The sequence below is a fragment of the Oncorhynchus kisutch genome, unplaced genomic scaffold (genome assembly GCF_002021735.2).
Source record: "Oncorhynchus kisutch isolate 150728-3 unplaced genomic scaffold, Okis_V2 Okis04b-Okis11a_hom, whole genome shotgun sequence".
Lineage (NCBI taxonomy): Eukaryota > Metazoa > Chordata > Actinopteri > Salmoniformes > Salmonidae > Oncorhynchus > Oncorhynchus kisutch.
In genome coordinates this window covers 12,023,356-12,038,618 of record NW_022261981.1, presented here as the reverse complement: position 1 = coordinate 12,038,618, position 15,263 = coordinate 12,023,356, and the positions used below count along the sequence as shown (strand labels likewise).

The following is a 15,263-nucleotide window of genomic DNA, read 5'->3' as shown; positions in this document are numbered from 1 at the left end:
ACAACATTGAATGGGAGTTATTTGACATGTATTGTTCTACTCAATACTAGAGGGAGCCCCCCTTCAAGATGTAATATCCGTTTTATACCACTAGATGTCACTATTACACAGCTTTACTGAAACTAGTCCGTTATACACCGAGACAGACAGATATAGGTGAGTCCTCTCTATTGGAGGATCTCAACATTTCCTCCCCTTTGACCTTCTCGTCCAATGTGGTTTGAAAAGGAGGCAATGAAATGCAATTAAGATTCTCCTATGGAGCCTGGATCTTGTTTTCTTGGTACACTATAGATACAAAAGCTATTTCAGCCACTACCGTTGCTGACAGGTGTATAAAATAAAGCACACCGCCATGCAATCTCCATAGACAAATATTGGCGAATATCACCTGCCCCGATGCATAGTGCCAACAGTCAAACTTGGTGGAGGAGGTGGGGCTAGGCCCATTTTAGTTCCAGTGAAGTTAAATCTTAACGCTACAGCATACATTGACATTCTGTGCTTCCAACTTTGTGGCAACAGTTTGGGGAAGGCCATTTCCTGTTTCAGCATGACAATGCCCTCGTGCACAAAGCAAGGTCCATACAGATATGGTTTGTCGATATCGGTGTGGAAGAACTTGACTGGCCTGCACAGAGCCCTGACCTCAACCCCATCGGGCCTAATTGCCCAACCTCACTAATGCTCTTGTGGCTGACTGGAAGCAAGTCCCCGCAGCAATGTTCCAACATCTAGTGGAAAGCCTTCCCAGAAGAGTGGAGGCTGTTCCAACATCTAGTGGAAAGCCTTCCCAGAAGAGTGGAGGCTGTTATAGCAGCAATGTTCCAACATCTAGTGGAAAGCCTTCCCAGAAGAGTGGAGGCTGTTATAGCAGCAATGTTCCAACATCTAGTGGAAAGCCTTCCCAGAAGAGTGGAGGCTGTTATAGCAGCAATGTTCCAACATCTAGTGGAAAGCCTTCCCAGAAGAGTGGAGGCTGTTATAGCAGCAATGTTCCAACATCTAGTGGAAGTCTTCCCAGAAGAGTGGAGGCTGTTATAGCAGCAATGTTCCAACATCTAGTGGAAAGCCTTCCCAGAAGAGTGGAGGTTGTTATAGCAGTAATGTTCCAACATCTAGTGGAAAGCCTTCCCAGAAGAGTGGAGGCTGTTATAGCAGCAATGTTCCACTATCTAGTGGAAAGCCTTCCCAGAAGAGTGGAGGCTGTTATAGCAGCAATGTTCCACTATCTAGTGGAAAGCCTTCCCAGAAGAGTGGAGGCTGTTATAGCAGCAATGTTCCAACATCTAGTGGAAGTCTTCCCAGAAGAGTGGAGGCTGTTATAGCAGCAATGTTCCAACATCTAGTGGAAAGCCTTCCCTGAAGAGTGGAGGCTGTTATAGCAGCAATGTTCCAACATCTAGTGGAAAGCCTTCCCAGAAGAGTGGAGGCTGTTATAGCAGCAATGGGACCAACTCCATACTAATACCCATGATTTTGGTCAGGGAGTGTATATCAGTCTCACCGCATGAAAATAATCCACACATCTGTCATGTTTAATATGTTAACAATCATATACATACAGCTCGTACCATCAGTCGTGCATCACCAAAACAACGTGAACATCATCATGAGATTGGACTGATGGAGATTTACATCACAAATACAAATCCTTCTGATGCACCCTGATTACTGTTGTAAACCGATATTACATGAAGAAAACAAGGTGGATTTGGTTCCCTCTGAATAACATCGTATCTCCTGACTAAAGCCGCATCAAAGCTGTCGTTATATATAGTCGTACATAATGATATCAGTCAGGCGCGTCTGGCACTAGTAGATTACTTCTGGTTAGTGTGTTTATTGAATAGAAGATAAATGTCCGTTCAGGAATTAGTCAGACCCTTTTTCCACGTTACAGCCTTATTCTAAAATGGATTCAATTAATTTCATCAATGCCCCAGCATGACAAAGTGAAAACAGGTTTAGACATTTTTGCAAATGTATTAAAGTAAATAAGGTATTGTTTTAACTCCCCAAATACAGGTGAGCCAAGCTTGAAGCGTCATATCCAAGAAGACTCTAGGCTGGTATCGCTGCCAAAGGGGCTTCAACAGAGTACTGAGTAAAGGTATTGTTTTAACTCCCCAAATACAGGTGAGCCAAGCGTCATATCCAAGAAGACTCTAGGCTGGTATCGCTGCCAAAGGGGCTTCAACAGAGTACTGAGTAAAGGTATTGTTTTAACTCCCCAAATACAGGTGAGCCAAGCTTGAAGCGTCATATCCAAGAAGACTCTAGGCTGGTATCGCTGCCAAAGGGGCTTCAACAGAGTACTGAGTAAAGGTATTGTTTTAACTCCCCAAATACAGGTGAGCCAAGCTTGAAGCGTCATATCCAAGAAGACTCTAGGCTGGTATCGCTGCCAAAGGGGCTTCAACAGAGTACTGAGTAAAGGTATTGTTTTAACTCCCCAAATACAGGTGAGCCAAGCTTGAAGCGTCATATCCAAGAAGACTCTAGGCTGGTATCGCTGCCAAAGGGGCTTCAACAGAGTACTGAGTAAAGGTATTGTTTTAACTCCCCAAATACAGGTGAGCCAAGCTTGAAGCGTCATATCCAAGAAGACTCTAGGCTGGTATCGCTGCCAAAGGGGCTTCAACAGAGTACTGAGTAAAGGTATTGTTTTAACTCCCCAAATACAGGTGAGCCAAGCGTCATATCCAAGAAGACTCTAGGCTGGTATCGCTGCCAAAGGGGCTTCAACAGAGTACTGAGTAAAGGTATTGTTTTAACTCCCCAAATACAGGTGAGCCAAGCTTGAAGCGTCATATCCAAGAAGACTCTAGGCTGGTATCGCTGCCAAAGGGGCTTCAACAGAGTACTGAGTAAAGGTATTGTTTTAACTCCCCAAATACAGGTGAGCCAAGCTTGAAGCGTCATATCCAAGAAGACTCTAGGCTGGTATCGCTGCCAAAGGGGCTTCAACAGAGTACTGAGTAAAGGTATTGTTTTAACTCCCCAAATACAGGTGAGCCAAGCTTGAAGCGTCATATCCAAGAAGACTCTAGGCTGGTAACGCTGCCAAAGGGGCTTCAACAGAGTACTGAGTAAAGGTATTGTTTTAACTCCCCAAATACAGGTGAGCCAAGCTTGAAGCGTCATATCCAAGAAGACTCTAGGCTGGTATCGCTGCCAAAGGGGCTTCAACAGAGTACTGAGTAAAGGTATTGTTTTAACTCCCCAAATACAGGTGAGCCAAGCTTGAAGCGTCATATCCAAGAAGACTCTAGGCTGGTAACGCTGCCAAAGGGGCTTCAACAGAGTACTGAGTAAAGGTATTGTTTTAACTCCCCAAATACAGGTGAGCCAAGCTTGAAGCGTCATATCCAAGAAGACTCTAGGCTGGTATCGCTGCCAAAGGGGCTTCAACAGAGTACTGAGTAAAGGTATTGTTTTAACTCCCCAAATACAGGTGAGCCAAGCTTGAAGCGTCATATCCAAGAAGACTCTAGGCTGGTAACGCTGCCAAAGGGGCTTCAACAGAGTACTGAGTAAAGGTATTGTTTTAACTCCCCAAATACAGGTGAGCCAAGCTTGAAGCGTCATATCCAAGAAGACTCTAGGCTGGTAACGCTGCCAAAGGGGCTTCAACAGAGTACTGAGTAAAGGTATTGTTTTAACTCCCCAAATACAGGTGAGCCAAGCTTGAAGCGTCATATCCAAGAAGACTCTAGGCTGGTAACGCTGCCAAAGGGGCTTCAACAGAGTACTGAGTAAAGGTATTGTTTTAACTCCCCAAATACAGGTGAGCCAAGCTTGAAGCGTCATATCCAAGAAGACTCTAGGCTGGTAACGCTGCCAAAGGGGCTTCAACAGAGTACTGAGTAAAGGTATTGTTTTAACTCCCCAAATACAGGTGAGCCAAGCTTGAAGCGTCATATCCAAGAAGACTCTAGGCTGGTAACGCTGCCAAAGGGGCTTCAACAGAGTACTGAGTAAAGGTATTGTTTTAACTCCCCAAATACAGGTGAGCCAAGCTTGAAGCGTCATATCCAAGAAGACTCTAGGCTGGTATCGCTGCCAAAGGGGCTTCAACAGAGTACTGAGTAAAGGTATTGTTTTAACTCCCCAAATACAGGTGAGCCAAGCTTGAAGCGTCATATCCAAGAAGACTCTAGGCTGGTATCGCTGCCAAAGGGGCTTCAACAGAGTACTGAGTAAAGGTATTGTTTTAACTCCCCAAATACAGGTGAGCCAAGCTTGAAGCGTCATATCCAAGAAGACTCTAGGCTGGTATCGCTGCCAAAGGGGCTTCAACAGAGTACTGAGTAAAGGTATTGTTTTAACTCCCCAAATACAGGTGAGCCAAGCTTGAAGCGTCATATCCAAGAAGACTCTAGGCTGGTATCGCTGCCAAAGGGGCTTCAACAGAGTACTGAGTAAAGGTATTGTTTTAACTCCCCAAATACAGGTGAGCCAAGCTTGAAGCGTCATATCCAAGAAGACTCTAGGCTGGTATCGCTGCCAAAGGGGCTTCAACAGAGTACTGAGTAAAGGTATTGTTTTAACTCCCCAAATACAGGTGAGCCAAGCTTGAAGCGTCATATCCAAGAAGACTCTAGGCTGGTATCGCTGCCAAAGGGGCTTCAACAGAGTACTGAGTAAAGGTATTGTTTTAACTCCCCAAATACAGGTGAGCCAAGCTTGAAGCGTCATATCCAAGAAGACTCTAGGCTGGTATCGCTGCCAAAGGGGCTTCAACAGAGTACTGAGTAAAGGTATTGTTTTAACTCCCCAAATACAGGTGAGCCAAGCGTCATATCCAAGAAGACTCTAGGCTGGTATCGCTGCCAAAGGGGCTTCAACAGAGTACTGAGTAAAGGTATTGTTTTAACTCCCCAAATACAGGTGAGCCAAGCTTGAAGCGTCATATCCAAGAAGACTCTAGGCTGGTATCGCTGCCAAAGGGGCTTCAACAGAGTACTGAGTAAAGGTATTGTTTTAACTCCCCAAATACAGGTGAGCCAAGCTTGAAGCGTCATATCCAAGAAGACTCTAGGCTGGTATCGCTGCCAAAGGGGCTTCAACAGAGTACTGAGTAAAGGTATTGTTTTAACTCCCCAAATACAGGTGAGCCAAGCTTGAAGCGTCATATCCAAGAAGACTCTAGGCTGGTAACGCTGCCAAAGGGGCTTCAACAGAGTACTGAGTAAAGGTATTGTTTTAACTCCCCAAATACAGGTGAGCCAAGCTTGAAGCGTCATATCCAAGAAGACTCTAGGCTGGTATCGCTGCCAAAGGGGCTTCAACAGAGTACTGAGTAAAGGTATTGTTTTAACTCCCCAAATACAGGTGAGCCAAGCGTCATATCCAAGAAGACTCTAGGCTGGTATCGCTGCCAAAGGGGCTTCAACAGAGTACTGAGTAAAGGTATTGTTTTAACTCCCCAAATACAGGTGAGCCAAGCGTCATATCCAAGAAGACTCTAGGCTGGTATCGCTGCCAAAGGGGCTTCAACAGAGTACTGAGTAAAGGGTCTGAATATATCAGTTTATTTTTTTAGATACATTTTCTCAAATAAAACAGACTTTTTGCTTTGTCATAATGGAGTGTCGTCTGTAGATTGAGGGGGGAAAGATGGAATCCATTTTAGAATAAGGCTGTAACGTAACAAAATGTGGAAAATTTGAAGGGTCTGAATACGTTCTGAATGCCCTGTATTACACACTGGGATTCACACTGCTACACTGGAGACACAATGAATCCATATTCTGCATATTACAGAATCAAGCAAAAGAAAACAATTACCTGAAAATGTCATTTGTTTGTTTGTTCCACAAATCAACAACTTAGTGATTACAGTACAAATTAAACTAGAGATTTATCTAGTGTAAGTCCACGTGGTACCGACCTCTCAGACACTGGAGAGACCAAGGCCCTATGGGTCCTGGTGTAAAGTAGTGCTCAACATGGGGAATAGAGGGTGATTTCAGTCCTCTCCCAGAGCACCTTGTCCTGAACTGGAGACACTACGAAGAGAAACAGTTCACACTGCTGGGGGACTTTCATACTGAGACAGAGGACAATGGAGCCTGATCCCAGGTCTGTTTGTGTCATCATGTGAACTCCTTGTCTTGCCAAACACGTCTGGGACCAAGCTAAGGAGTGTTGTCTGCATAGCCAGAGTCCAGTGAAGCAGGGAATGCAGACTGTTGTTATTGCTGAGTTTGGTATCTCTATTATCCAAACCGACACACCCGGATCTCTAGACCAATGACGGAAACAAACACCTGTCTATGATCTCGACTAGAACAGAAATGTTCAAAACTGACCCCCAAGCAGTTGTCCTTCTCCGTAAGGCAAATGAAAAGTGACGAGGCTCTACGCTTGTTTTCATTTATTAAGAAACATTTAAAATGCCAAAGAAACAAACGTTGCATTGAAGGGCTGAAAGACAAACACCATTCAGCTTTAACATCTAAACTCCTTCACAGGTTGTTGGTAAAAAATGATGAGGATGAAGGAAAGGTGAGAGGATTTAAACTGCAGTTTCACTCAGTGATACTCTTCTCTACTAGGGCTGCAGAATTCCAGGAACCTTCAATAACTGATCTAGTTTTACAGAAATCCTGGTTTGGAATAAGCAGAGAATCCGGAAGCATCCAACCAGGTTTTCATTTAAAGGTTCTTGGTATTCTGCAGCCTTACTCTCCCCACCAGACATCTGGCAGACAGCTGGTGGGGCTCAACACAACAACACATCAACACTCACACACTATGGATGTAGATCAGGCTCCAAAGAGGCTCCACTGCAGCGGCTGTCATCATGTCATCCCTGGTGGGTACCAGAGGGTCAGTAGGTCATCCCTGGTGGGTATCAGAGGGTCAGTCGGTCATCCCTGGTGGGTAACAGAGGGTCAGTCGGTCGTCCCTGGTGGGTATCAGAGGGTCAGTAGGTCGTCCCTGGTGGGTATCGGAGGGTCAGTAGGTCGTCCCTGGTGGGTATCGGAGGGTCAGTAGGTCGTCCCTGGTGGGTATCGGAGGGTCAGTAGGTCGTCCCTGGTGGGTATCGGAGGGTCAGTAGGTCGTCCCTGGTGGGTACCGGAGGGTCAGTAGGTCATCCCTGGTGGGTACCAGAGGGTCAGTAGGTCGTCCCTGGTGGGTATCGGAGGGTCAGTAGGTCGTCCCTGGTGGGTATCGGAGGGTCAGTAGGTCGTCCCTGGTGGGTATCGGAGGGTCAGTAGGTCGTCCCTGGTGGGTACCGGAGGGTCAGTAGGTCGTCCCTGGTGGGTACCGGAGGGTCAGTAGGTCATCCCTGGTGGGTACCGGAGGGTCAGTAGGTCGTCCCTGGTGGGTATCGGAGGGTCAGTAGGTCGTCCCTGGTGGGTATCGGAGGGTCAGTAGGTCGTCCCTGGTGGGTATCGGAGGGTCAGTAGGTCGTCCCTGGTGGGTATCGGAGGGTCAGTAGGTCGTCCCTGGTGGGTATCGGAGGGTCAGTAGGTCGTCCCTGGTGGGTATCGGAGGGTCAGTAGGTCGTCCCTGGTGGGTATCGGAGGGTCAGTAGGTCGTCCCTGGTGGGTATCGGAGGGTCAGTAGGTCGTCCCTGGTGGGTATCGGAGGGTCAGTAGGTCGTCCCTGGTGGGTATCGGAGGGTCAGTAGGTCGTCCCTGGTGGGTATCGGAGGGTCAGTAGGTCGTCCCTGGTGGGTATCGGAGGGTCAGTAGGTCGTCCCTGGTGGGTATCGGAGGGTCAGTAGGTCGTCCCTGGTGGGTATCGGAGGGTCAGTAGGTCGTCCCTGGTGGGTATCGGAGGGTCAGTAGGTCGTCCCTGGTGGGCATCGGAGGGTCAGTAGGTCGTCCCTGGTGGGTATCGGAGGGTCAGTAGGTCGTCCCTGGTGGGTATCGGAGGGTCAGTAGGTCGTCCCTGGTGGGTATCCGAGGGTCAGTAGGTCGTCCCTGGTGGGTATCCGAGGGTCAGTAGGTCGTCCCTGGTGGGTATCAGAGGGTCAGTAGGTCGTCCCTGGTGGGTATCAGAGGGTCAGTAGGTCGCCCCTGGTGGGTATCAGAGGGTTAGCAGGTCGTCCCAGTCGACCAATCAGGGCCTCCAGATATAGAGGCCTGTTATCAAAGCAGGGAGATCACTGATGATGGTCACCTCCCTTTTGACTTCATTTCAGACATTTTCAAAGGCACAATTTCTGCAAAGAGTTTGTTTTGTGTGTGTATGTGAACGAGATGTAGTACCCACTAGTAGAGACACTGAGGAGACAGACAGAACTAGGAGAAATGACCTTTACCAACTTGTCACGGTGACCATTTGTGGTTGCTATCTAGTGCCTGAGGTCACCAACCAATCAAACACTTATTGAGATTTGCCAGCTTTCTTCCAGTCCAGTCTGGACAGTCTCTCTGTAGAGAGGCTTCCTTTAGTTAGTTAGTACTGGGCTGTCTGTCCGCCTGTCTCCTCACAGCTTGTTGTCTCTGTCCAGCAGCGCCTGCAGTTCGTGCTGGATGTCCTCGGGGAGCTCCAGGGCAGGCAGGTCGTCCAGAGAGATGTCCTGGGTGGGCATCTCCAGAGGGGGCAGGTTAGGTATGGAGATGTCCTTGTTCCTCCTCTCCTCTGACTGGGGAAGAACCCACAGCTCTGATTTCTCCAGTAAGTCTGTGTCCGCTGCATCCCTCTTCAGCCGGATGTTCTCCCCTCGCAGGCGCTTGTTGTCCTGGGTCAGTTTCTCGTTCTCTCCCAGCAGAATGTCTATGTGGCGCCGCAGGCTGGCGATGGTGGTCTGCTGCTCCTCCAGACGGGTCTTATCATCCTTGTGGGCCTTGCTGCCGGGGCAGGGTGTGGGGGGAGGGGGGGAGCCCTTGTTCTTCAGGAGGTACAGCCAGGTGTCGTACTCCCTCTCTGGGTGGCGGGGGGGCTCGTTGGTCACGAGGCCGGGGGGCTGGTCGGTAGAGGGGTGGCTCAGGAGGACCATGGGATTGCCCTCCTGTCTGGTCCTCTTCCACTTCTCCTCAATAAGCCGCTGCTGCTTCACGTGGCTGTCTCTCTGGAGCGCCATGGACAAGCCAGCCTGGAGGAGACAAACAGTCCTCAGGCACGACTCAACACCTCACTACAACACCTCACTACAACACCTCACTACAACACCTCACTACAACACCTCACTACAACACCTCACTACAACTCTGCTTCACGTGGCTGTCTCTCTGGAGTGCCATGGACAAGCCCGCCTGGAGGAGACAGACAGGCCTCAGGCACGACTCAACACCTCACTACGACTCGACACCTCACCTCACTACGACTCGACACCTCACCTCACTACGACTCGACACCTCACCTCACTACGACTCGACACCTCACCTCACTACGACTCGACACCTCACCTCACTACGACTCGACACCTCACGTGGCTGTCTCTCTGGAGCGCCATGGACAAACCAGCCTGGAGGAGACAGACAGGCCTCAGGCACGACTCGACACCTCACTACGACTCGACACCTCACTACGACTGCTTCACGTGGCTGTCTCTCTGGAGCGCCATGGACAAGCCAGCCTGGAGGAGACAGACAGGCCTCAGGCACGACTCAACACCTCACTACAACACCTCACTACGACTCGACACCTCACCTCACTATGACTCGACACCTCACCTCACTACGACTCGACACCTCACCTCACTACGACTCGACACCTCACCTCACCTCACTACGACTCGACACCTCACCTCACGTGGCTGTCTCTCTGGAGCGCCATGGACAAACCAGCCTGGAGGAGACAGACAGGCCTCAGGCACGACTCGACACCTCACTACGACTCGACACCTCACTACGACTCGACACCTCACTACGACTCTGCTTCACGTGGCTGTCTCTCTGGAGCGCCATGGACAAGCCAGCCTGGAGGAGACAAACAGTCCTCAGGCACGACTCAACACCTCACTACAACACCTCACTACAACACCTCACTACAACACCTCACTACAACACCTCACTACAACACCTCACTACAACACCTCACTACAACACCTCACTACAACACCTCACTACAACACCTCACTACGACTCTGCTTCACGTGGCTGTCTCTCTGGAGCGCCATGGACAAGCCAGCCTGGAGGAGACAGACAGGCCTCAGGCACGACTCAACACCTCACTACTATACCTCACGACTCAACACCTCACTACGACTCAACACCTTACTACGAAATGAGTCAACCACCTTACTACGAAATGAGTCAACCACCTTACTACGAAATGACTCGACCACCTCACTACGAAATGACTCAACCACCTCACTACGACTAACATGGTATGCTTTATTCAAATAACCAAAGACAGAACTAAATATTGACGGACGTTTGGTCAATATTGACCAACAGCAGCCCAGGAGGACATGACTGAGGTCCAAGAATCTGACATTCCCTCCATCCCTCCCACAATACATGACACAACACCCTACTGAACCCAGTCTCACCTGTTCACATTCTGTTAACTTCATGGCTTCCCTCAGCAGCTCTGCAACACACACACACACATTACATACTAGGCTGATATTAAACATCTGTATCTTGAGCATAATATAGTATGACTGCATTCTAACAGCACACAGTCTTTCTGTGCAGAATGACATTCAGATCACCCAGCTAGCTGCTACTGTCAGCTTCTTTATTTGTGTTGCAAACAGAGCAGACAACACTTCTCATAATGTTCTCACTATCTCTATGTAGTCTTTAGTCTGTCAGACGCAGGCCCTGTACATAGTCTGTCAGACGCTGGCCCCCGTACATAGTCTGTCAGACGCTGGCCCCCGTACATAGTCTGTCAGACGCTGGCCCCCATACATAGTCTGTCAGACGCAGGCCCCCGTACATAGTCTGTCAGACGCAGGCCCTGTACATAGTCTGTCAGACGCTGGCCCCCGTACATAGTCTGTCAGACGCTGGCCCCTGTACATAGTCTGTCAGACGCTGGCCCCCGTACATAGTCTGTCAGACGCAGGCCCCGTACATAGTCTGTCAGACGCAGGCCCCGTACATAGTCTGTCAGACGCAGGCCCCCGTACATAGTCTGTCAGACGCTGGTCCCCGTACATAGTCTGTCAGACGCTGGCCCCCGTACATAGTCTGTCAGACGCAGGCCCCGTACATAGTCTGTCAGACGCAGGCCCCGTACATAGCCTGTCAGACGCAGGCCCTGTACATAGTCTGTCAGACGCAGGCCCCGTACATAGCCTGTCAGACGCAGGCCCCGTACATAGCCTGTCAGACGCAGGCCCCGTACATAGTCTGTCAGACGCAGGCCCCCGTACATAGCCTGTCAGACGCAGGCCCTGTACATAGTCTGTCAGACGCTGGCCCCCGTACATAGTCTGTCAGACGCAGGCCCCCGTACATAGTCTGTCAGACGCCGGCCCCGTACATAGTCTGTCAGACGCAGGCCACCGTACATAGTCTGTCAGACGCTGGCCCCCGTACATAGTCTGTCAGACATTGGGGTTGTTAGCTGATATAACTTTTGGATCACAAAATATGCCCTGATGTCCCTGGAGACTGAACTGGCACACATAGAGAGGACACTCAACCCTCCACAACTCTCCTAAACCCTCCACTAAACACTCCTGAATGCGACTCCACAGCGCCGTAGAAGGCTACAGTACACAGAGCAGGAAATGGTTATTATTCTCCTGGTGACGACTGAGCAAATGGGTTTAATCCCAGATCACAATCTGTTAAAGGTCTGACATCTGTAAGGGAAGTTGAGGAAGTGGGTTGTGTGGCAGTTGTTTCAGTCTGACAGTAATTAATAGTCCATCTCTAAGATGTATCATTATTCACAGAATGGTGAAAGAAAACAAGTTCAGTAGACTGATGACACACCTGCAGCTTTCCCATGGCAGGAAATAGCTTCTTCATATTTACCAGCTGCCAACAAGCGGTCTGCCTTCCTGGACTGCTGATGGGCCTGAGAGGAGATGTGGAGGGAGATTAAGGATTTATGCTTTTGAGAGAGATCTCATATTAACCTTATCATCTTACCTACAAATGCACAAATCCTGCCCTGCCAGATAAGACGGTGAAGTACTTCTACACCATAGAAGTGCTGGCGAGAGAGGCTATCAGAAGGGTCTATCTGAGAAGTCCCATCAGTCCTAATTTCATGTCTGCACAAATAGGTGCACAAAAAATGTTTACTTCATGTCAGAACGGAACAAAATAGCGTTAACTTGATGTTGGTAAAATGCCGTCATTTAAAGGATTGATTATTATATTCTTAGCTATGAGTCTAACTAGGTAATAAAACGCAGGGATAAAGTGAAAGGTATCTTTGGCTTTTCTCGTCTGGTTCCTCTTTCACAATATGTTTACTTCTTTAGTTAGCTAGTTGCCTACTGCTTGTCACACATGTATACATATATAAAGTTAGCTAGCTAGATACATGAGTTGACCTACTCCAGAATAAAGCTTTAGCTAGGTGAGCTATCATGTATGGAGGAAGCTTATTTAGCTAGTTACCGTTCCCTAGCTAGTTGTCTAGCTACAATCTTAGCTAGCTAAATTGGACTATTGTTAGCCAGTTAGCTAAGTTAATATACAGCCAAAATCACAACATATCTGGCAAGCTAACAAACCTTGGCACTTTGCATTGGACATGAGAACAATCTAGGAGGCTACAGAGTAAAGTGTTATAAACACCGAGGTCAATCAGCCCCTGGCTTTGTTTCCAGGATCACAACAAGGGGCTAACGTTGGCTAGGGATGTAGTTAGCTAGCTAGCCTGTTAGCCTACTAGATATTACAACATCAACAGAAACTTACGAGGTTAAGAGGACTGTCCACTACCTCCATATTCTTCAGGAGTAAAAACTACATGAAACGTCTTGAAGTCCCTCGCAGTCGGTCATCGGTGCTACTGTTTTATTCCCGAGACCAAATATTCGAGTTAATAAACCGGGCTGCTAAAATTAGAAAACGTTTAAAAATACAGGACAAATAGCTAGATAGCCAGCTAAACAAGGTCATGCCTAGATGGGATACAGCTTTTGTCAAATTGTCGATAAAAGTATATTATTGACATGTTTTGAATATCAGCTAAACCTTCCTCTTTTCCTAGCCTTAACCTAATAATCCTAATCTGATGCGTTAGTTATCCTAAACTGCGTAATAAATTATTCTAAATCTGCTACAAAAAGTACATGTTGACAATAGCTGTATCCATTCTAGACTCAACCGCTAAACAAGGACAAATAACGTGATGACGTTAACTTTCTTGACGTAATTTCCTCATTTCCGTTTCTGACGGCGACAACACAGATAGAACAATGAGACAGATATTTCACCGGATGTATAAATATGAAGAATCCGGTTGGATTTTCCACCCACTACCAAATATGGTGATGATAGGAAGCCTAGTGGCCGGCAGTGCGAGAAGATGTAGTGTGATGGATTTTGGCCGACATTCTGAAAATGTTCTCATCAATCAAATCAAATTAATTTATAAAGCCCTTCTTACATCAGCTGATGTTACAAAGTGCTGTACAGAAACCCAGTCTAAAACCCCAAACAGCAATCAATGCAGGTGTAGAAGCACGTTGGCAAGGAAAAATGCCCTAGAAAGGCCAAAACCTAGGAAGAAACCTAGAGAGGAACCCGTTAATGAGGGGTGGCCAGTCCTCCTCTTGCTGTGCCGGGTGGAGATTACAACAGAACATGGCCAAGATGTTCAAATGTTCATAGATGACCAGTAGGGTCAAATAATAATAATCACAGTGGTTGTCGAGGGTGCAACAAGTCAGCACCTCAGGAGTAAATGTCAGTTGGCTTTTCATAGCCGATCATTCAGAGTATCTGTACTGCTCCTGCTGTCTCTAGAGAGTTGAAAACAGCAGGTCTATTAAACGTCTCCATGCAGTGTTCATTTTTTCCAAAAGTATAAATCTGTAACAAACCGAGTGGACTGCGTTTTGTAGACTTCACCCAAAGTTGATGGGTTATTTAGGAGTGGAAGGGTGAATTGAGTTACTGCAGAGTTGAGTTACTGCAGACGGCACTTCACAGAATAGGCGTTCCCTCACGCATATATGCAAATAAATGATAGAACGCGCCAACAGGATCTCACTAGCTCGTGCTTGGCTCTGCCCACCTCCTTGTTTGTTTCGCCCACTATGATTCATTTAGCTCCCATTGGAAACTAAAGTCTCTGGGCTATCTTGGGTTAGTTAGAAAAAATCTTTGGCTACTTTCCAAAATCTCACCACTAGAGGGAAACTGCGATTTATCAACATGTTGCCCGGTGTACTAAAGCAAAGATCGTCTATTATATTGACAAGATATTTGAGTGACCGCTCTAACAATGGAAATCCATGTCCTCAAAGATGGAAGGCAGGCGGTAGGAGGCGAGATCAAGTGGGACCATTCTAGCCAATAGGAGGGCAGATATACGTGTGAACAACAGGCCATAGACATACACGGAGGGCTCATCTTTGTATAAGGTCTGCGTTTGGTGTCGGCTCACCCCGCTATGGCGTTTTGATCCGGTCTGCGTTTGGTGTCGGCTCACCCCGCTATGGCGTTTTGATCCGGTCTGCGTTTGGTGTCGGCTCACCCCGCTATGGCGTTTTGATAAGGTCTGCGTTTGGTGTCGGCTCACCCCGCTATGACGTTTTGATCCGGTCTGCGTTTGGTGTCGGCTCACCCCGCTATGACGTTTTGATCCGGTCTGCGTTTGGTGTCGGCTCACCCCGCTATGACGTTTTGATCCGGTCTGCGTTTGGTGTCGGCTCACCCCGCTATGACGTTTTGATCCGGTCTGCGTTTGGTGTCGGCTCACCCCGCTATGACGTTTTGATCCGGTCTGCGTTTGGTGTCGGCTCACCCCGCTATGGCGTTTTGATCCGGTCTGCGTTTGGTGTCGGCTCACCCCGCTATGACGTTTTGATCCGGTCTGCGTTTGGTGTCGGCGCACCCCGCTATGACGTTTTGATCCGGTCTGCGTTTGGTGTCGGCTCACCCCGCTATGGCGTTTTGATCCGGTCTGCGTTTGGTGTCGGCTCACCCCGCTATGACGTTTTGATCCGGTCTGCGTTTGGTGTCGGCTCACCCCGCTATGACGTTTTGATCCGGTCTGCGTTTGGTGTCGGCTCACCCCGCTATGACGTTTTGATCCGGTCTGCGTTTGGTGTCGGCTCACCCCGCTATGACGTTTTGATCCGGTCTGCGTTTGGTGTCGGCTCACCCCGCTATGACGTTTTGATCCGGTCTGCGTTTGGTGTCGGCTCACCC

The 15,263-nt window shown here is 48.4% G+C and overlaps 1 protein-coding gene across 2 annotated transcripts; it reads right to left on the bottom strand.

The window, feature by feature from the left end:
- Window positions 1-6,367: 6,367 nt before the first annotated feature.
- On the bottom strand, window positions 6,368-13,206 carry LOC116359725 (nuclear receptor-binding factor 2-like). 2 transcript variants are annotated; one of them, XM_031813083.1, is made up of 4 exons: window positions 12,801-13,206; window positions 11,862-11,946; window positions 10,460-10,500; window positions 6,368-9,058 (listed from the first exon to the last, which is right to left on the bottom strand). In XM_031813083.1, the coding sequence occupies exons 1-4, from the start codon at window positions 12,828-12,830 to the stop codon at window positions 8,450-8,452; spliced, it is 765 nt and encodes a 254-aa protein (XP_031668943.1). In that variant the 5' UTR covers window positions 12,831-13,206; the 3' UTR covers window positions 6,368-8,449. The 2 variants fall into 2 exon arrangements, with proteins under 2 accessions (XP_031668943.1, XP_031668944.1); XM_031813084.1 differs by lacking the exon at window positions 12,801-13,206 and adding an exon at window positions 12,021-12,139.
- Window positions 13,207-15,263: the final 2,057 nt, after the last annotated feature.